Source organism: Tursiops truncatus, chromosome X (assembly GCF_011762595.2).
Source record: "Tursiops truncatus isolate mTurTru1 chromosome X, mTurTru1.mat.Y, whole genome shotgun sequence".
Taxonomy (NCBI): Eukaryota; Metazoa; Chordata; class Mammalia; order Artiodactyla; family Delphinidae; genus Tursiops; species Tursiops truncatus.
The window spans coordinates 31889491-31913218 of NC_047055.1; the positions used below are offsets into that span (position 1 = coordinate 31889491).

At 34.4% G+C, this 23728-nt stretch overlaps 1 protein-coding gene across 1 annotated transcript in view; it reads left to right on the plus strand.

Moving 5' to 3' along the window:
• The window catches only part of LRCH2 (leucine rich repeats and calponin homology domain containing 2), a 94556-nt gene that overhangs the window by 32703 nt on the left and 38125 nt on the right, over window positions 1–23728 (plus strand). Inside the window, exons 2-11 of the mRNA XM_019949417.3 lie at window positions 117–261; window positions 3639–3765; window positions 7510–7615; window positions 7699–7835; window positions 12848–12981; window positions 17056–17143; window positions 17445–17556; window positions 17761–17858; window positions 17952–18010; window positions 19655–19762. Coding sequence (XP_019804976.1) covers window positions 117–261; window positions 3639–3765; window positions 7510–7615; window positions 7699–7835; window positions 12848–12981; window positions 17056–17143; window positions 17445–17556; window positions 17761–17858; window positions 17952–18010; window positions 19655–19762 — 1114 coding nt within the window. The remainder of the gene's footprint in view (window positions 1–116; window positions 262–3638; window positions 3766–7509; window positions 7616–7698; window positions 7836–12847; window positions 12982–17055; window positions 17144–17444; window positions 17557–17760; window positions 17859–17951; window positions 18011–19654; window positions 19763–23728) is intronic.

A 23728-nucleotide genomic window follows, 5' to 3' on the forward strand; every position in this document is an offset into this window, starting at 1 on the left:
CAATATTTGAAATAGTTGCTTGGATTCTAAGTGATTCAGCAAGTGTGAAAATAGTTCTGTTAATTCCATAAATACAGGTGTATGTTTGACACTCAAACATTACTTTTATTTTTCAGATCTTTCAAGAAATCGTTTTACAGAAATTCCTTCTGATGTCTGGTTATTTGCACCTCTTGAAACGTTAAATTTATATCATAATTGCATCAAAACCATTCCTGAAGCCATTAAAAACCTACAGATGTTAACATACCTTAATATTAGGTAAGGAAACAATTTTGGGGGGGTAGATTTTGTTTTTTATTACAGTTCTGATTCTTTTTAGTTGAAAAGGAATGTATTTGGTTTGGCTATGTAGCCTATATCTCAGGAGTATCTTATTTATATTTTTTATATATCCACATTATAGGCTTTTGGTCTTGTTCTTGACAGCAGTGCTTCTCAAACTTTACTGTGCACAGGAATCAGATGCAGATTCTGATTCCATAGGTCTGCACTGGGGCCAGCATTTCTAACAGCTCCCTGGTAATGCCCATGCCTGCTGGTCCTTACATCACTTTGAGTACCAAGGCTTTAGATCAGAAATATTTTACTGAAATCATAGCACCACAACACAGATTTATTTATATGCATCCTCAGTTAAAGTGGAACATTATAAAGAAACAGTTCTTGATTTATATTTTTCACTCTCGTGACTTCTTGTTGCTACTTCAAGGATGGATAGATTGGCATGGGAGTGTTGGAAGGTTAGGAAGCGGGTAATTGATGTTAATAATAAGTGCTTACTGTGTGCCAAGCAGTGTTACAAATACTTTACCCATATTACCTCATCACATCTTCACAACAGCATTTTGAGATACGTGGTTAATTATCCCTGCACTGCAGATGAGGAAACTGAAGCACAGAGAGAGGTTAACTATTTGCCCAAAATTATATATATCGCAAGTGGTAGAGCCAAGATTCAAATCAAAGCAGCAGTATGGCTATAGAACTCTCATTCTTAGCTATTACCCTATATTTATAATAGAGTGAACATTGAATAAGTATAAGAAAAAATTGCCCTATCAAATGAGTGACATTGAATGGAAACTGGTATATTGTGACTTAACTTTAGAATCTTTTTCTTATTTTTCTTTTATGTTTCTAGTTATAAGGAATAATTTCTTCCCCCTTCCTTAACAAAGTTACTTGTCTAAATTCTCATATAGGGAAATAGTAAATATAATTAATATACATAAATAATAGCATTTCTTTCTCTCTGTGATATATTATTTATGTCTCCCCCAGTGGTGTAACCTGTCAGTACATACTATAACTGAATATAATACTTTAACTGAAACCATTTTACACCTTAAAATGTGTGAGAGGAATTTCCTTTCATAGAGGTTGGTCATTTGGGTTGTTCCTTTCTCTAATTGGGTACATAATCTCCTTGGCCTCGCTTGGGAAAGGTTTGAGGAAAGTGAGGTATTTTTAAGTTTTTTGTCTTTTTTTTATTTTGTTCTTTTATGGAAAAAGTGATTTGTCAAAATTGAATTGCATTTCTATATTAACATGTATGGTAGATCTTAGAATAGTTCTGCTAAAACTTTCTGTGATTCTTTCCTGTTTTGATCTCTAAAAGTTGACTCCTGGTTTTTGTTTACAGTTGGAGAAATTTTTGAATACACTGTATTAAAATAACATTTGTTCTAGTGACTGACTTCCTTTGACTATCTCTAAAACGTGTGGCAAAAAAGTGAAGATTGATGACTTATTAGCTGTGTATAAAGAAATGGAAAGCTGACTGCTAACTCGATAAACCTGCTTCTTAAGGGAAGAAAAGAAGCCAATTTTTAAACTTTCTTGGTGTGAGGGAGATTAGAATGAGTTTGTATGTGCCATTCTTTTTCCTGTTTAGTTTTTATTTTGGTGAGAAGATCTTGAGAAACTTGTAAGATAATTTTTTAGCTCTTTCTTTCTTCCTGGATTCTACTCTCCTTTTCAGTGGAATCCTCAGGAAGATCCCTGTGTGCTCTAGACAGACCACTTTCCCAAGCATCCTCCTACTTGATCCTTAAAGTGCAAGGGTTGTGACAAGCACCTGGCATATTTGACATTCCACCAGTCCGCTAGGATTGCTGGTCTTGGGGCATTATCCTTTTTTATTAAAGTCTGTGCCATGTGATTGAAGCTAGTCTAGTGTTTCTGGACATCTTGTGCGGGCATAAAATGAGGTGAAAGGTCTTGAAGTCCCCCCAATGGGGTAACATTGGGCTTTTGTTGCCTGCATGTTACACAAAATGCTAGGTACAAGTCTATAAATATCACTTTGAAAAGCAGGAAAAATAATAGCAAATTGCTAATGAATGCTTGGTAGTATGTAAATATAATGATGCACTTTATATATTTTGGTAGTAGGATTGTCTTAGTCTGTTCTCGTGGTGCTGTAACAGAATACCATAGACTGGGTGGCTTATAAACAACAGAAATTTATTTTTCACAGTTCTGGGGGCTGGGAAGTTCAAGTTCAAAGTGCCAGCAGATTCGTGTCTGGAGAAGACTTGCTTCCTGGTTCATATAGATGGCTGGCTTCTAGCTGAGTCCTCACATGGCGTAAAGAGCAAGGGAGCTCTCTGGGATCTCTTTTTAAGGCCACTGATCCACCTCCCTAAGGCCCCACCTCCAAATACCATCACATTGGGGATTAGGTTTCAACATTATAGTTTTGAATGGGGAGGACACAAACAGTCTACAGCAGGGATTGTTTGGGTCAGTCTGCAGTGGCATGTAAATTTGACCAAAATTAGTTTGAGGGTAAGGGACCCAGAGCCAAATTGCCTGGATTTGAATCCTGACTCTTCCACTTACCAGCTCTGTGACTTTGAGCAGTTTACTTAATCTCTTTTAGACTTTTTCTTCATCTGTAAAATGGGCATCATGAAAGTGTCTATCTTCCTAAAGTAGGTTGTTTTGAGGGTTAGTCAAGTTAATTCATGTGAGGTGCTCTGAACATGGCCTGCCGCATAGTAAGCACTCAATAAATGTTAGTTGTCCTTATATTTAAATGTATGCACAGAGACAGGAATGTTGTATCAACTTTGAACTGAGATAAAGGTGCTAGTAGACTGTTCTACCATAAACCCATAACAAAAGCGAATGGGTTAGGGTTACTACATGTTTTTAAAGATATAATTCTATTCATTCTTTCATAAATTTGAACACAGCACATGCAAATTTATCCTTGGAGCCTTTCCCTAGGGGTGTAGAGGTATTGAATATAGTGAAATTATGCCAGAGAGCAAGGTTCTAGCAATTTCTAGCTCAGAAGAATAATTCTAGGTTTTGAGGGCTGGTGGTGTGTAGGACAATATCATAGGTAACAGCACAGGCTTTGCAGTCTGTCGTGCCTGGGCAAGTCACTTAAGCAATTTTAACCTTCATTTTTACTTGTATAATGGAGATAATAGTCTTGTGGGGTTACTATGAGGATTAAGTGAGATAGTGCATGTAAAGATTTTAGCCTGTTACAAAGTAAGCACTCATTAAATGATAGTTACTATTTAGTGAAAATTTACTTTTGAGGTGATCTGTTCTTTTTCAACATAACATGTCAAGTTTCAGACATATTTCTCATAATGAGACTTTCTTATTCTTTTCAGTCGAAATCTTTTATCAACATTGCCAAAATACCTATTTGATCTTCCCCTTAAAGTTTTGGTCCTCAGTAATAATAAACTGGTATCCATTCCAGAAGAAATCGGGAAGTTAAAAGATTTAATGGAATTGGTGAGTAAAATAGTTGCATCGATTGTATATAATATGCATAATACATACCTTTATATTTCTGAAGATTAATTCCTTTATGGAATTTCACTGTAATTAAAAAAAATAACTTGATATATGCCTAAGTTCACTTTAGTGAAATTTTGAGATACCATTGCTTATGTCTGATTTTAGCTCACAGCTACAATAAAAGCCTGGTTGTTCCTCAGTCCTAGTGAGGTTAGAAGGCTTGATTACAAGTCTTAAATGCTTTCAAACAAATAAGCATTTGTCTATCCATCTTGTGGACAGTAGAGGTCTTAGACCAGGAAAAGATAAGGTGGGTTTTTTTTTTTTAAGGTTTTACAGGGCTTCTATGAAAGCGTCAGAGAGAGGAGAGTACAGTGCCTACAAACAGTAGAATTAATAAAATGACCTTCCTCTCCTATATCCTTGTGTGATTTTATGACACCAAGATAAATGGAACCAAGATAAATGGAAAGAGGACATTTATATAATTGATTATAGAAATTGATATAATTGATTATAGAAACATAGGAATAATTTAAAGTAATTACTTTGAACGTACCATTGTAGGTATTAAAGGACATTGAACTCTGAGAGAAACATAATCAAATCTTCAAAGCACTGAGCTGTTTTCACATTTTTCTGTTACTTCTACCTCATACAATATACCATGCTGTTTATTTTTATTTTCTGTTTGATCTTGAGTAATGCTTTCCCAATACATAGATTCTTTTAAAAAGTGTTCATAAATATGACTTTTTAATGTGTGGAGGGCCAAAAGTTTTCTTGAGGAATGTATATACAGTTTTATAATGGGAAATTAATGTGCAAATAGAATGTAAGGAAGAGAAATTTCAGGAATGTCTTTTCTTTTTTATTCATTAGAGAATACCTACGTGTGCAATTGTAATGCAAAGAAACTTCCTTGAACTTAGTCTTGTTATGTTGTAGAACCACAGAATTTTAATATTGTAAGAGATCTTATAAGTGATCAGATATAACCACTTCCTAACACAGGAATCCCTGACACATCTAGTTGTATATTTTCAATGGTGGACAAATCTTCGCGTGTGTGTATCTGAGGCAGCCCTAATTCTCTTTTGCAGAACTTTGTTATCTTTCTTACTTTGAATTAAGATACATGCCCCATCACTTTTATCCATTGGTCCTGGGACTACCATGTGAAGAAGTATATAGATAATGACAACTTTTCTTCCCTTCGGATATTTGTAATCTGTTGTATGTCTGCTCTCCATTTTACCAAACTCTAAGACCTGTTTTTCTGTAGCTTAAACATCTTTATTTTATTCCTTTTCATATTTTCTATATTTCTATTTTTTATTACTTTTTATCTTTAGCTATGTCTATACTGGTAATGCTCCCTTTTATTAAGGTCTCTTTTAATGTTACACTCACAAATGAACAGAAGATGTGATCTAACTTGTGGTCTAACAAATTCATATTACAAGGGACCCATTACTTTCTTTGCCCTGCACACTGTTAACGTTTTTAAAGATTTTATATATATATTCTACTTTAAGATTCTGTGGCTCTGTAATTTCTTTTTCATTCAGTTTTTGGCCCTATGTTCTAAATTGTATTACATGAGATAGTTTTTGGATAAATGAAATTTCAAAAATATTTAGGATTTTTAGATTTAGTGTAGTATTTTTATTTAAATAGAATGTGAAAAAATATTAACCATTATTTTAGTAGGCACTATAAAATTATTGTGCTTTAAACTCTCAAAATTAGTAATGGTGGGTAGGTTGCATTAGGCTGGCTAATTGACAGTTTTAAATCACACAGTGAATTTGTGGGTATTACCTGTCATTGGAATGTTTTCCCAGGACACTATTCCATAAGAGTGTGGTAGCCAGCTATAGTGAAGTTCTGTCATTAGATCTAGGAAATACTCTCAGGCCTTCAATCCCCAGCAGAGTATTTTGTAGAGTACCCATTGGTGAGTGGGTCAGTATCCTGTGCCTGGGTTTATTTCTTCTGGGAAGTGGCAGCTACCTATCAAATTCTTATGGATTTTTTTGTATGGAAATCTTCAGTATTAGGCACCTTCGGGAGGAAGCCATAGTATTTGCTTTAATGGGCATTTTCCCAAAATTTTATTATCCATCATTTGGACAATAGCCTATCTTCAACACAACAGCTAAGGTGATCCTGTCAAAACATAAGTGAGATCATGTCATACCTCTGTTTAAAAGTTTCTGGTACCTGCCCATGTCTCTGAGTAAAAGCCGAAGTCTTACCCCTCCCTCCATCCTAGCCTTCCCCTTGCCCACTTCCCGCTAGCTACATGGGATTCCTTGCTGTTCTTAGTACATGTCACACATGCTTTGCCTAAGAGCCTTTACATTTATTGTTCCTTCTGTCTGGAATATTCCTTTCTTATGTATTGGCATGGCTCATACTCTCACCTCTGATAATATTGCTCAAATATCAGCTTCTTTATGAAACAGTCTAAATTGCTAATATCCCTCCCCACTATTACTAGTACTGCCATTTTCCTTTACCCTGCTCTGTTTTTTTCTTCCATAGCACTTATCACCTTCTAGCATATTGTATAATCTACTCCCCTTGTTAGAATGCAAGTTCCATAAGGAGCTGCGAAGGCAGGAATTTTTGTTTGTTTTATTCATTGATGTGTCCCCAGCACCTACAACAGTGCCTAACAAATAGTTTGTATTTGATAAATATTTGTTGTTGAATGAAGATGCCTTAGATATAGTTGGAAAGAATTATGTAGGATACATTTTTTAAATCATCTGTGGGTTAGATGATTAGATATTATTTAATATTCTTTATCTTCTTTTGAATTTACCCTCCTGCCTTTTTTACTTTTGATAAAACAATATATGTATGTGCCACTCCTCTCCCTCCAAGCTAATGTCAGTTCCAGAAAGTTGGAAATTGGGGGCAGTTGCAGTACAACATGAATTTCATTTGCACTGTGTCTGGAATGACTGCTGCCTGAGATCTTGTTGCAGATTTTTCTTCCCTTTTTTTTGATGTGATAGTAAGAAAGGGGAGGGAGAGGGACCACAAGTAAATAATTTAAGCTGTGCCTTTATCCTCATATTATGGAAAGGTGGTATTGTTTACTTTTAAATTGGGGTTTGCATTTTAACCTAACCCTGAGATATTTCTGATTAGATCTCCTAGAATGCCTTTTGGTTATGACGTGAGCCACAAAATTTTGAGCTTGTAATCCCTCATGTTTTGTATCCCTTTGAGAAATAGGTTTAGTTAAATCGCTTCTGACCATGGTCTTTGGTTCTTCAGCTCACATCTGTAAATCCTTGACTTTCTCAGCTTCTGCCCAACCAAGTATCTCAAAACAACTACTATAATTGACAAATTATCACAATGATTGATAGTTGTCTTTCATTTTTACCTATGAATGAAGAGCACCTGGATCATCCTTACTTGTGTTTTTAGTTGGTAAGAGTGGTCTTTAGTTGAGATTTTCAAAAGGCTGACTTATGTACTACTTATGTAGTACTAAGTTGTAACCTTACATTTTTGCACAGAAAAATGTATGTTAACTGTGCTGAGTTGATTTCTCGATGTAATATAAATGGAAATCTGCCTGATAATCAATGTTTAGAGAAATGACATTAGAGGTGACTTTTACTAGCTATTAGCCATGTGCTTTAATTTAAAAGTTGAAATACATCTCTATTTCTCTGTTAGTTTGTTATAATTTTATTTTCTTGTTTTCCTTAGGATATTAGCTGCAATGAGATTCAGGTTCTTCCCCAACAAATGGGAAAATTACAATCACTTAGAGAGCTAAATATAAGAAGAAATAATCTTCATGTATTGCCAGATGGTAAGATGCTCACTGTTCTTACTCACGTGAATAAGAGAGTACCTATGTAGAATTTAATTTAATTATTTTTTATTCCTGAACAGAATTAGGAGATCTTCCCTTAGTCAAGCTGGATTTCTCTTGTAATAAAGTGACCGAAATTCCAGTTTGTTACAGGAAGCTGCATCATTTACAAGTAATAATTTTGGATAACAATCCATTGCAAGTACCACCAGCGCAGGTTTGTAATTTTAAACAATGATACTTGTTTCTTCTATTTTTATTAAGAATTATATCTGTTACTGGTAAATCAAAAAGCATCAGAATTAAGAGTCAATTTGTTTTTGAGGTATTGTCTCAAAGAGTTTTTCTGAGAAGTGACTTTTTCACTTTGGCAGGAGGTTTAGCGTACTTTCTAGAGATTAGGATTTGGATCACCCAGATATCAACTTTCTGCTTGTGAACTGATAATTCTGGTTGTCTATGTTATTTTAAAAGGATAGACTATGGAGTCTCTACCTCTGTCCTACTCAGGTATATATCTACTTGAGATTTGTTGTGTGATTGATTGGAATACATTTTTAGCACTGATAGGTGGAATCATAACAGAAAGAAAAATATACAAGTGGAAAAGTTTTAATTCATACTTTTAGTTTGAGAATTAAATCCACATGGAATCCACTAAAATGATAGCATAGGAATCCACTAAGCTGTAAACCCACGAGGACAAAGAACGAGACAGAAGAGGACAGCAGGGGAGAGATGGCAACAGAATGTTGGAAAATGGAAAATAAGTGAAATAGTGGTAACTAGGATCTCTACTTACACGGCACAAGAGTATCTGGCTGAGGAGGCACATGGTAGTGAAATGCCAGCCTGCACTCTATTTCTAACCTACATGCCCTGGCACTGGGTTTGTATACATCCAGAAGACAGGTTGCCTTTTTCTTCCTACAAAGGTGCATTCCACTCATTGCAAAGGAGGTGCCTTTTTAGGCTGGCTGGGGTCCTGGTAGTAGCTGCCCTAGCAGGATGGGGAAAGCTGAAACTGTGTCTGCTGTGGGAGAAGGCAACAAGAAGCAAGTTGATTTTACTGTGTTAAACCTGGGAATGGCTTGACTGTTTCTTTTGTGATTATTGAAGGAATCATGTAACTACAAATATAGGTATGAAAGACTGAAAACATGAAGGGCTGTAGAATATCTAAGGCTTTGATATCCAGTAAACTTTCTGAATGATTGGAGTGTTCTATAACATGTGATGTCTAATACCATAGCCACCTGCTATTGAGTACTTGAAATATGGCTAGTGCGACTAAGGAACCAAATTTTCAATTTAATTTCATTTTGATTAATTGAAAGTTAAATAGGTTTACATGACTAGTGGTTAACATATTTGATACTACAGGTCTAGGTTGACACTCTGATTCTTGTCCTTAGCTCCACAGCTACATGACTTCCCCTCCCTTGCCTTAGCAGAAGCCTAGGGTTTACTCTGAGGAGTAGGTGGATTCTCTCAGATTCTCCTCCTCAGCTCAGCAGCCAAATGAGTATAGTTCCTTGCCTCAATATAAGCCTGGAGTTTACTCTTTAGAGCAGCACTGTCTATTAGAACTTTCTGTGATGATGGAAATGTTCTAAACCTGCAGTGTGGTAGCCACAAGTGGCTAATGAGCACTTGAGAGTACATAGTGTGACTGAAGAATTACATTTTTAGTTTTATTTAGATTAAATTTAAATTTAAATAGCCACATGTGGCTAGTGACTACTGTATTGGACAGCACAGCTATAGAGAGACTCAACCAGAGTCAGGGGCTCCAGGTACAGCTGTGGGTAGGGGTGAGACCCCATACTGGAAACAGTGAATGCTTACATACTGAATGCTGGGACTCTCCAGTAGATGTCTCTTGCTTGGCTCCCAGAATACTTGCAGCCTCTCTTATATATCTCAGGCAGAGTTGGTGGATTTCTCTCTTGGTAAACTGACTGAACTAGGAGAAAAGACCTATAGATATACTGATCGTTGGCAGGCCCCTGAAGAAGTGTGCAGTCACTGTCTGAAATCTAGACAGTGAGGCTCACCGTTGACAAACTTCTCCCTCATACATAGAGCTTCCATTTGGCTTCTTATTGTTTCACTTTGAAAATGAACAGACAGCAATGGATCACTAGATATTGCAGAAATAATTTCTAACATGAAAGACCAAAAACACTGAAAGGCTTCCATTGAAACAAAATGGGTCACATTCATAGCGGTGGTAATCAGAATGACTTCTCAGCAGCAGCATGGGAAGCTAGAAGATGTTAGAATGATGCCTTCCAAGACTGAGGAAATATCTCCAACTTTATAAAGTCAAACTATCAGTTAAATGTAAGATAGAAAAAAGTTTCAAACATGAAAGATCTCAGAAATTTTAGCTCTCCTGCACCCTTTACTAGGAAGCTAGCAGAGGATATACTATATCAAAATGAGGGAGTAAATTAAGAAAGAATTCATGTCCAAGATAAACAGGTATGCATAGACCTAGAGAGCAACAAGTCAGTTTGGAATAGGGGGGTTGTCTCCAAAAAGAAAATAGAAAAAGAAGAAAGAAATTGATACCTGACTTGATGTGTTTGTCAATATGGAGCGATGTTTTACAGTTCTGTCAGAGTCAGGAATGAATTAGTAATAGGCATACAGAAAATTATGCAGAGGAAAAAAATGGGACAAGTAGTCATTTTAGGGAAAAAAAAACTTACAGGAGAAAGGAAGTGTAATCTAACTAACCTGTGTAGCTCATCTGTGAATATTTTCTTGGTCATAATATTGTACATACTGGATTTTGATTTAATGAAAAATTGTGACATAGTTATAATAATAGCAGAGATTTATATGGCACTTACCATGCTCCAGGCACTGTTGACAATGCTTTACATGCATTAATTCATTTCTTATAGCAACCCTATAAAACAGGTACTGTCATTATACCTCATTTTATATAGGAGGAAACAGAGGCATAGATGTTTAGTGACTTGTCCAAGGTCACACGGCTAGCATATGGTGGAGCCTGGTTTCAGACCAAGGTAGTCTGACTCCAGAATCCATGCTCTAACCACTATGTTATGCTTCTGAAGAGGGAGGAAGTATGTTTATATGAGTTGGTAGGGATTGGGGATGGGAGGAAGGTGGTTTGATGATATGTGATAGTGGTGGTGATCTTGTGGAGACAGCAGTGAGCGATGGCTTGAGGTGAGATCTTAATTCCCTGCCCAGGAATTGAACCTGGGTAGACTGGGTGAAAACCAGGAATCCTAGCCACTAGACCACCAGGGGCTAGAGGCTAGAAACAAAGTTTCCCTGGCTCTTGCCACGTTTGAAAGCAAGAATGTTTCAAGGAGGCAAAAACTGTAAAAACAGGTACAAAGTTTAGAGACACAGCACAAGTGGGAGAGCACACAGAGAAACTAAGACAGAAGCAAAGCTGAGATACACACCTGGAGAGAAAGGGTGTGGGCGTCCTCCTTAATGAGCAGGAGGGCACCAGAGAGGTGATTCAAATCACTTATATAGGGCAGTTCTTCCGGGTTCCTCTGGCCAATCATCTCACTTTGCCTGGCTCTGAGTCCATATTTGGTTTAACTCAGGGTCCTCTCCTGTGTGCGCATGCCTCTTTCAGCCAGATGGATTCCAGTGCAAGGATTTCTGGGAAGTTAACCAAACATATTATGGTCTGGCGCCCCCTCCCTTCTCTGACCTCTGAGGAACCTTTCTGCGCATGTGTAGTTGGGGAGGTCTCCTTGACCTCAAGGATGAGAAATACATGGTCTCTTTATCTTTCATCCAAGCAGGACTCAGCTCCTCCTTGCTCCTGCCATTATCTTTATCTTGGAATATCTGTCCACAGGGGACAGGTTCCAGCTGCTCAGCCAGGAGCCCATCTATCTCATGCCTCAGTGGTAGTGGTAACATAAGGAATCTAAGTCCTCATCTTCCTTAGTAAGACCTCAATAAATAAAATATATAATTGAAAAATAAAAAAATAGCATTAGACCCATGTTATTTATAAATATGAAGGTAAAAAGCAGAAACCAACTGAAAGAGTTGAATGTGAGGACTGGGTCTTAGAGATTGAAAGGGGTGGAATGGGGGATTAAGTTTTTGTTATCAGTTTTGTAATTCACTTTGATTTTTAAAACTATGTACATGAATTATTATGATATAAATTAAATTTACAAAAGAAAGTAATTTGCCATCATTTAATTTGGAAATAGATAATTTTTAAAAATAATTTGGACAGATAATAGGATACATTTTAATTGGTAATGTATTTATATTCTAATAGCTCAGATGTTTTAAATTTTCCTCTTAAATGAAGTTTTTCAGTGGTCAGGTCAGATCTGGTATCTATTAGGTTTATCCTTTCTACGTGGAATGATAATTACATTCTAATGTACTTTTCTTACTGTTTTCTTTGTTCATTGTTTTGTGTGTTGCTAGGTTATGTGTGCCCATAAAACAAAACATTTTTTATTCTAATTTTTGAGAAATATTTATTCGATAACACTTATGGTGACTGTAGTTAACCTTTGTAAAGCTGACTTACTGTTTCCCTACTGTGCATTGTCTATCTTTTTTATATAGAATATTTTCTTTCACATAGTATTTTTCCCTTCATTATTCCTTTTCTTTATCACCAATGAAAATAACTTTTCAGGATATTGTCTTAGTTGAATTGACCATTTAAAGCTTTATTTTATTCTAACTGGCCTACCGTCACACCTTTCAACAAATTCATTTTTCCTATATTTACATTCTTTTGATTAGCTTTCTTCCAGTGTTTAGCCCAAATGACTTAGTGATTCTGATGAGATTACTTTAAAGAATTACATGGATTATTATTTTCTGTTCTCACCACTACAATGAATATATTTCTTTTCATTTTTTCGAATAAAGGCAACTTTCATGAATTATAAATTTTATATTGTTTAGTGGTTTGTACATTGTGCTTTTAACAAAAAACCCAGTGAAATACAGAAAAATTAACTTATTTTTTCTAATAAGAACAGAGACCGCAATAGAATTTTAGTTGGTATCAGTGTTGTCAGATTTTTTTCACCTAGTGTCAGAAGTACAAATTATTTAAATATGCAAAGTATCTCTCATGATTGTTATGTCTCCGAATAATTTGAGATTATTAAAATTTATCAATAAATTGGTAGATGACATTTATATTTGGACCTATATAATTAAATCTTTGTTATTTACTGACAGATATGTTTAAAAGGTAAAGTACACATATTTAAATACTTAAATATCCAAGCATGTTGCAGAATGGATAAGAAACCAGATTCTCTGGATCTTCCATCATTGAGTAAAAGAATGCCCTCCCAACCTCTCACAGACAGGTAATGTAATATTCTGACAGTCTCATTTCATGATGATTGTGTCTTCTTTCTATATAAAAGATATTTATTAATCTCAGGTATACTGAATATACTTAGACTGATTGGCCCAGTGTTAAATAATTGGCTGAAGTGAAATATCACCATCATAGAATGAACTTTTGGTATACTAGAATACATTTGGAATTTTCTCAAAAATTTATTATTAAAGCTTTTAGTAGTAAAATGTAAAGATTTGACATTATAGTACAGAAACACTAATTTCTCAGCACTTGACAACTGTTAATTTACTCCTGTGATCACTCTGTTGTACGTTTCAAATAACAAGTAGAATTTGACTTTGAACTGAGGTTAGTGGAAGAGCAAGACATTTCGGGATACCTTTCACCTTCATATTCTTTATGTCTGGATCAAAGTTGAGTTACCATTGATGTTCTCTATGATATTGGTGTTTTTCTACTCATGAGATTTTGAAATGTTAGATTTGATATTTTGTTTTTAATTCATCCTTTCGAGATGTAGATTGGTCTGAACAATTTTATGAAAACATAATTCCGTCTAGTAGCATGGAAAATAATTTGGAGTTGGATGAGAGTATACTGTTGTTAACAGTGCAAGTTCTTGAATTCACAAATAGGACTTTTTCTTGAATATTTTTGTTGCCTCAGTAGAATTAAATATCAGAACATTAAATTTAGTTCCCAAAGATTATTTTGTTTAATATTATAAAAGATAGTAGACCAAACAATTCTATAAAAATTAGAATTAATTCATATACTAATCTCTATTAGTATGCTTTATATTTATTTAAAAATTACTTTAGTAACAGCATTCATTGTATTAGTCATTTATTTATTTTAAAAATATCAGTTGGGGCTTCCCTGGTGGTGCAGTGGTTGAGAGTCCGCCTGCCGATGCAGGGGACACGGGTTCATGCCCCAGTCCGGGAAGATCCCACATGCCGCGGAGCGGCTGGGCCCGTGAGCCATAGCCGCTTGAGCCTGCATGTCCGGAGCCTGTGCTCTGCAACGGGAGAGGCCATAACAGTGAGAAGCCCGCGTACCGCAAAAATAAATAAATAAATAAATAAATAAATAAATAAATAAATAAATAAATAAATAAATAATATCAGTTGAATGCCTACCGGCAGGTTCAGGGTATGTTTTATTTAATTATATACACATTGGCCTTGGCTCTCATGAAGCTCACATTCTAGTGGAGGATGTCAGTCAGTAAATAAAGCAAGAACACACACACACACATATAATTTCAAATTGTGGTGACTGCTTTGAAAGAAAGGAACAGGTTTCAGGAGTGTGGTCAGGGAATGTCTCTGAGAAGGTGAGGTTTTAAGTCAAGACGTGGAAGGAGAAAAGCAAGCTAGCTGTGGCAAGAGTGGGGGGAAGAGCATTTCAGGCAGAAATAATGCCATGTGCAAAGGCGTTAAGTTAGGAAGAAACTTGCTGTGTTAAAAAGCTGAAAGGAGGCCAGCATTGTGGTACAAGTTGATTTTGGAGAGGTAGTCAGGGCTGAAGTCATGTGGGGGCTTTGGAGGCTGTGGTAAGGAGTTTGAATTTTATTTAAAGTACAGTGGGAAGTCATTGGACAGTTATAAACAGGAGAATAACATGATCTGAATTATGTTAAAAAAAACTATTTTGGCTCTTACAGAGAGAATACATTGGAAGTATACAAGAGTAGAAGTACAGGGACTAGTTAGGTTGTTGTGGTACTGCCAAGAGATCAAGGGGTCTTGAATAGGGTTATTGCAGTAGAGATTAAAAGGAGTGGACAGAATTGAGATATATTTTGGAGATGTTCTCTAGCAGTGCCGTCCAATAGAAAGGCAATGTGAGCCACGTAAGTAATTTTAAATTTTCTTGTAGCCCACTTAAAAGTAATAAGCAGGTGAAATTAATTTTAATAATGTATGTTACTTAACCCAATATATCATGTCATTTCAACTTATAATTAAATGTAAAAAATTAGTAAGTTATTTCACATTCTTTTTCTTCCTTTTAAATCTTTGAAATCTAGTATGTATTTTACATTTATAGCATGTCTCAATTTGGACTAGTCACATTTCAGATGCTCAATAGCCATATATGACTGGTGGCTACTGTATTGGACAGTGCAGGTCAATAGAGTTTATTTATGAGTTGGCTTTTGAGTGTGCTTATCTCTCACTCACAGTTCTCGTACTTTGAGTTTCACACTCATGTTCTTGGCTATATGGTTCTTACTACTTTCTGTGCCTTGACTATTTTGTAAACTCTTTATTTTACATAGGCATTACAGTAGCTATACTTATCATCAGCTTTTGGAGTCAGACATAATATGCCTGTGAAGCTCTTCTCCGACCCTTAATAACTGTATGTCCTTGTGTCATGATATCTCTGGTTCTCAGCTTTATTATATATGAAAAGGGAAATAACCATATGGATGCTGTCAGGATTAAATGAAATAATGTATATAGAGTACTTAACACAATGTCTTATCCATAATAATTCCTCAACAAATAGCTTATTATTATCATTATCGTCTATTACGAATACACCAATGTATTTTAGTATAGTACATGGATGCATTATTGTGCAGTGCAGTCAGATGGATTTCAGTTCTAATCATGGTTTAACCTCTCTCTTAATTCCTCTGTGGGCTGTGTAAATTATTTAATCTCTCTGAGCCTGTTTCTTTATTTAAAATGTTAGCAATACACACTTCATAAGCTTGTTGTGAGAATTAAATGTGTGCTTGGCAACTAGTTCAATGAATAATATTCAGTAAATGTCATAATTTTTCCCCTTGGGAAGTTAACTTTTATAAGCTGTATTATCTTCATTTGTAAAAAGAAATAATGCGTAAATTGTATAATGTAAGGATTATAAATAAAATATGATGTGTACCTGGCATAGTATCTAACACAATGTAGACGCTCAACAAATGCTAGCAATTGTTGCCTCTTTTCATCCTTCAAGATTCATCTCAAATGCCACTTTCTTGGATGAGGCCTTTCCTAACCTTACCAAGGAGAATTAGTTAATCTCTCTTTTCTCACAGCACTTTATATTTACCTTTGTCATATTCTTCAAAACATATAAACATACTCCCTTCCCCTCTGGGCTGAGAGCCCTTTGAAGCCAAACATTTTAAAATTCATCTCATCTCAGGTGTTCAGCATAGTGCCTTGACACTTGGTAATTGCTTCCCTAAGTTTGTTGATATACTTTTGAAAAGTATAAAATCAGTATTTGGGGAGGGAGTATAGCATAGTGATTAAGATTAGGGACTTTAGTGTTAGATAATCTTGGGAACAAATTTAGACTGCCATTTGCAAGTTGCGTGTCATTGGGCAATTTTTTCAACCCCTCCTGGCCTCACTTTCCTCTTCCATGAAATGAAAAAGCACCACTAACCTGCTAGAGTTTTCACAAGGAATGTATAAGGTATTACCTTTAAAGCACCTAGCCCAATTCTTGGCACATAATCAGTGGTCACTGTAGAGTGTGTAGTAAATTTGCAAATTAAAGTGAAAAATATTTTGCAACCTGGGTGGCATACTGTAATTCAGAAATTTGCAAGGACAGCTCTATCCTCACACCAAAACAATTGCTTATTCAATGAGTCACAGACTTTTTTTTGCCTTTTTTCTCTTTTCTTAATTACTAAATGGGCCTTATTTACAAATCTAAAATATATTTTTAAAGATAATGAAGAAAAAACTATGAATTAAAGTTAAAAAACATTTCAGCATTCTGTGGTGAAATTTGTCAAACTGATAAAAATAGGTCTTTATCAAGATGATTTTCTAGCAGGGCTGTCTGCTTTTCTGAATCTCTCAGGAGAAATAATAAGCTATTGTTAAGTTTTTACAACAGAGCACATGAAAGAAAAATATTACATGAGGGACATGAATAAAGTGTTTTGTATGATCTGATATTTTTCTCCTCATGTCTTTAAGGATCCTACATATCAAAAATGTGTAAGACTGTATTATCTAGGGAGATTTTAGGTCAATTATGTATTATCTATTTAAGAAGAAAACCCTAACTGCCCTTAGAATTTGTATTTCCATAGTATGGAAGATTTTTATCCAAATAAAAATCATGGCCCTGACTCTGGAATTGGAAGTGATAACGGAGAGAAACGATTGTCTACAACGGAAGTGAGTCTTCTCTATTGCTGAACTGTTTTATTTTAAAATTTTATTAGAGCTTTGAAATAGACACTTGCACACACTTGATTTCTTTTGCTTAAAAATATGATCATCATGCATTTTATGACTTCAAATGAAAAAAAGACATGCACATTTTAAAAAGCAGAACAGTAAACCTCATATTAATTTTTGGTTTGAAAACTGGAGATTTAAATCAGATGTTCTATACTTAAGATGTGATATTAAAGCAACTTAATCCTTATCATATGTTTAAAACGCCTCATTTTTACTTTTTGCTTATTCTGTTCAGCCATCAGATGACGACACAATCAGCCTTCATTCTCAAGTCTCGGAATCAAATAGAGAGCAGACATCAAGAAATGACAGTCACTCAGTAGGAAGTAAACCTGATTCTCAGAAAGGTAATTCATATGGTGTCTGCTATTTTTATATCATGTACATAGCTCTTATTAAAAATGAATATTTTATTTAAAATGGCCTTTAAAAAATTATAGTATCTTTGGCCAACTCTTTTATTGGGAAAATATACTTTTTTCTAAGCACTGCAGTGTCAGAGAATACTGTTTACTATTCATATTTTCTAATAAATATTAATCTATACTTAGACCAGGAGGTGTATGATTTTACTGACCCCAACACAGATGATGTAGCAGTTCCTGAACAGGGAGATGCACCTATTGGATCATTTGTCACTTTCCTTAAGGTAAAGAAAACTTTGAACAAGTATTAATAACATGTTCTCCTTAATCTCACAAAAGTGAACAATACATTTTAAAATAACTTTCTTTTATATAAGGGAAAAGAAAAAGGCCCTGAAAAATCTCAGAAAAATGAAGAATTGGGAGATGAAAAAAGGTAAGCACACACTAATTCTCAAATTGAAATGTTACTTACTAATACTTGAAATATTCTTTAGATATTTCTACTTGAACGAATATTTTTTTTGTTCATTTACCTGTTAAGTTCAGATAGTTAATTTGTGAATATTTCATCTGTCTGCATTCCTCAATTAAACTGAAAATTATACTGAACATATAAGTTGAGTGTAGTATATACTCTGTTTTCCCCTATAAGTGTAATTATAATATCACCCATTATTATTACTGAAGAATACTGTACCTTCCCATACATTGCCTCATTTGAGCTATCTAACAACTCTTTAAAACAGATGGTATTGGCATAATTTAACCAATAAGGATACTGAGGCTTGGAGTTTCAAATGTCTGCAACTCAGGTGTTCTGACTCTTGGTCTAATACACTTTCTGTTTCATCAGACTGGTTATGGTAATTTTAAGGGTATTTACTTCTCTATTTTATTAAAATAATTGTACTTTGGATCTTTTCTGTATCATTTATCTTATGAAATGATGGAATATGACCTACCACATTTTTCAGTCACTCCTTCAAGTTACTTCATAGCTGCAGGAAGGAAGGAGCATTTGTTGAATACCTACCATATACCAGGATCTGTGCTATGTGCTTTGCCATGTTTCTTAATCTTCACTAAATCCTGTGGGATCGATATTGTCCACATTTTTACAGATGAGGAAGGTGAAGCTCGGAGACTGAAGTTTCTTGTCTAGAACTACTTAGCTAGTGTCCACTAGAACCTCGGGTGTGAACCTAGCTCTCTCTCTCTGATCCCCAAGTTTTTCTCTTTTCTCTGCATTGTGCTTCCCCCAAATGACCTCATTGGTAACTTTTTAACAGTCATTAATTAATCATCTCTGGTACCCCATAGGGAGATACAGTGCTTTGTCTTGTACTCTATATTTCGTTCATCTCTTACTTTCTCACCTTATCTCATGAGGACAGTTGCCTATACTTGAGTCTCCAGTGGCATGCAAGATATGGTAAAGATACAGAGTCTTAGGCTTGGTACCATTTTTTAAATGAAATACCTTTGGGGTAAAATTACTAGACTTTGGAGGACAATTTTAAAATTTCTTTGTTCTGTTTGAATGATAAAACTATATATTTTAATGAGTGTTTCTTGGCAAATTGCCAGTCTGTCAATCTATTTTGCATTTCTACTACTTAAACATCTTACATAGAGATTTTGAAAATCAAAATGAATAAACTGATAAGAGTAGAGTGGCTTGATAAAATGAGAGATTTTCATAACATTTTCTATCTCTAAAGATAGGCCAAATAGAGCTCTGTGGTCCTTATTACACTCAAGATGGAGAATATGCATTGTTAAATTACTATGGCCATTACACATTTCAGAAATTACAAAATGGTGGTGCAGTTTACCTTTTAGCCATTAATTATATTAATATAACCAGTATGCCACGTTGCCTATTGAGAGGATAGATATGTTTTTATATTCCTTAAATATTCTTTATTTCTTATTTTAACATTTTAAATACAAGGACGTTATAGGGCTTTAGCTTTCACATGCTATTAAAAATAAAAAATGGTTTCTACATTTGGAAGCTGGCATAAAATATCATCTGCCTTACTTTTTGGATAACCGTGTTTGTGTCACCTTTCAGACTTGGGAAAGAGCAATTACTTGCCGAGGAAGAAGATGATGGTTTGAAAGAAGTAACGGATTTGAGGAAAATAGCTGCTCAGTTATTGCAGCAAGAGCAGAAGAACAGGTATCTTTTTCAATAATGAGATTTAAGTGGGCAACTTTTATAATCATTAAATCTGAGTATTTAAAGATTATCAAATAAACAGTAAATAATAGGACCATCTTAAGATCTATTTCAAGGGACTAACTACTAAAAGACAATAGGAAATTCTTAGGAGAGAAATAGAAAGTTACATATACAATTAACAGAATACTTTATACTCATCTAGTCATTATATTTAATTATTGCTTTGATATCTCTTTTTTATTCCTGGTGCTAAATAATAATAATTGTTGATATTCACCTTAGCTCACAGTAGCATTAAATATGTTATGAGCATTTTTTTCCAAGTACGTGTCACAAGTATATAGTGTGCTTTTTATCAGATTTTGAGTTACTTGGGATATGTGTAAACTCCTTAAAATTGAACTGAATTATATAATCGTTGATTAAATCAGTGTGACGATTTGAGAGTCACAGGTTCACTTTAGTCTGTTTCTTGGTCAAGGAGCATTTCTCCCTCTGGCTGGGCTTTCTCCAAATGCGTGTTATTGGCAATGAGGAGGACATTGTGTTAATGAGTGTAAAATCAGTGCAGGTCCATTTTTAATACAGAAAAAGTTCTATGTGCTGCTGAGGGTCAGCTTTATTGCCATCTTCATGTACTGAGAGTACTGAATTTATAGTTTTGAAATAATAAAGCAGATCTGAGATTTTTTTGTTTTGAGAAAATTAAAAGAATAATTTTGGTGCACTTAACATGGATAACTACTAAGCATTTTACTTATTCAAAGCAATAAATGTTTATGGATCACATGACCATGTTTTGGGAAGCTTAAAAAAGTATACTGGCATTTCAAAGATGCTTTGAAAAATAATTACTATTAAAACTTATTCAATGACAGATGTGTGGTTTTAGGGTCCACTATTTTTAAAAAATAATCACTCAGTATCTTTTTTTTGCACTGCTACTGCATTTATAGAATTGAAAACCATACTAGAAAATATCACTCATCTTTATCCCTTCTATATCTATATCTAATGTATCCTCACTCTCAATTGACGTTTTTCTTCTGCCATAACTTTCTGTCACCCTTTTCTGTGAATCTTATCTTCTAATCTTTTCCTATGATTCATTTTTAACTGGGCTTTTTAAAAATTGGCTACTTATGAGGTTGTGTGTGTTTTCCCCCTTCAGTATAATTAAAGTATTGATCTCCCCATTGGTTTAAGAGGTTTGATGAAGCAAGCCACCACCTGCTCTGTGTAGCTTAAAAAATAGTTGAGTTTCTACCTCCTCTACCTAGCAGGTGAAAAAATTGCATTTATCATTATGGACAGAGAATACTGATTTTATAAGAACCCACAACAATATCCATTTCTCTCATTGTGTTAAGAATAGCATTTGAGTGCATAATTTTAGATTTTAACATTGCCACATATAACATTTCTATATTTTCAATTTTCTCCTATTGTATTAGTTTTTCATCTATCCCTCTGACAAATTATTCTTTCTAGCCTAGATACAACATCAAATGATGTTTCATAGGTCTTGTTTTTGTGATAGTTTTGTAATCAGAACAAAACAGCGCCTAGCACTGTACATAGTAGGTACTCAGTAATACTGTTACTGGTTAAATAATTGCTTGAAAATGAGATCAACAAATTTAAAGCTAATAGGAACCATTAATTTAGTTAATTTGTTCTCTCTACATAATTTCTGTTATTTTTTGAGATTTATACAAAATTAATTCCTCTCTCTCTGAGCTGTTTCTCTACTTCATCCTCCTTTTCAGATGTTAGTACATACAAATATAAGAGCTTTTTGGATTAAATATTAATATACAGTGACATTAATGTTATAAATATGTCTAATTTTTGAAGGCATTAAAATTTTATAATATCTGTTCATAAAGTAAGGAGTACATTTTACTTTTAAAATTTGTAATCTGTAGACAATTTAAATTAGATCCCAGAATTTTTTTATGCTGAATTTGTTTTCTCCATTAAATGATCTCATCCTTCCTTCTAAAATATGTTGCTATTGCTTATATGTCTTAGATGTAGATAATTAAAATTTTTTGTTTACTGTTACAATACTAAAATTTGAGTGAGTCCAAAAAGTCAAAAGTAATCTTGTATAAGAATATATGCCTTAGAGGATGTGAGTTTGTATACCTTCTCTGGTTGTAGTTTTTCCCTTTCACACTGTATTGTTTTAGATTCCAACTTTATTAATGAAGAATCTGAAATGCTATTTAAAATTGCAAGTCAACCAGGAGTTGTAAAATTTCTTTTTAAGTTTTAACATAATCATTGTAATGTTTTTGTTTGTTTATTGTTAGTCTTGATTTAAAATAGTTTATCTGGGGTAAGATTATCTTTGTATATCAGGAAGTACCACTTAAGACTCCTACTTTGACTGTATGCTTACTATTTAACTGCTCTTTAGCTAGCTACTAGTCAAAGGTAAATGCAGTGTTAACTCTCAGCTAAAAGAAGCCATGCGTGTACTCCAAAATTAGAGGCAATTTAAAAATTGCTTATGTTGAGTTTAGTGATGATTTTCTTAGAGCAGCTTTGCCACTTGTTTAGTTTGCACTGTTTTTTAAAATATCTGTGATTCTTAAAGAAGGTTTATACTAGTACTCGGTGGATGAAACTGTCCTAGGAAAGTAACAAGAAGATATCACACAGAATTAATGATCAAAAAGGGTGGGGAAAAGGATCACCAAATAAACCATCAAGTAGATAACTCATGAGTGTTCAAAGTCTGAAGCCTAGTTATTTAGAAGACTGCCCCTTCTTTGTCTGAGATGCATAGATTAAACTACTTTGTATTGACAGTTTATTGTTAAATTTTTAAAAGCTAATCTTTATCCCCTTTGTCAAACTATTGGATTATTTCTACTGGTGTTTGAGTGTATTGAAGTCCCCCTGAATCAATGACTTTGTCTATATTAAAATAGCTGTTCCACAAATCATAATTTTATCTCCACAAATCATAATTTTATCTTCACTATAATTTGGGAAGCTAAATAAAAAACTATTGTCTTAAAAATTCATTATTTTAAAATAATGTTGCTCTGTAAATTACTTAGCCAATTCTTCAAATTTCCACCAACTCTACTTATGTATGTTAACATTAGAGAAGTGGCTACTGCTCTTCTTATACTGATTTTCTTATTACATGGCTGATTAAGTAGATGTTTAACTGGCTTCTTAAAATTTGTTTGATTATAATCCTAAAGAAAGGATTATAATACATGCAAGCAATGAATAGCTTCAGTTGACTGGTTCCCATTGCATGTTCATTCCTTCTAACTTATTCTGTAGTATTTTCTATTACGTCTTGACTTTTAATAATTATTTTATTTGCTTTTAGGTGTGTCCTGAGAATTTTTACTTACTGTACAAACATGTGCTTCTGAGTGCTATGTGATATAGCTAAATTTAAAAAAGTAATTATGAAAAGTTATATTGAAGTATAATTAATTAAGGATCATGGAAAGCAAAATCAGATTTTGAGCAGTTTATTATTTTGGTTTAGAATTATAGAAATTATGTACATTACCTTTTCATGTGATTTTTTTTTTCTGATCACGTGAACTCTAATTTGAGGAGCATCATGTTAATCTCCAGCTTGTTATAACTAATCAGGTAGTTCTCTCAACCCTTAAAATCTATCCATTCTTTCTTTTCTGCTTGCTTTACTAATGACTTCCCTATCCTCTCCCAAAACATCTTACTTCTTCCATCTTTTGGTTTGGTTGATGTACGTGAAATGTGAATACAGACGGAGACCTTTATGTTATAGAGCATCATTCAGTGAAAAACTCTTCCAGAGGACCAGAGCAGCAGGACGTGCATCAAGGTATCTAGAGTTTGTGGACGCCTTAAGTATTAAGGGGCCAGGTTGATGCAGCTGAATTATATAGAATTAAATAGTCTTTTACTTAAAACTCAGTACTGGTACCTGGATTGGGGAAG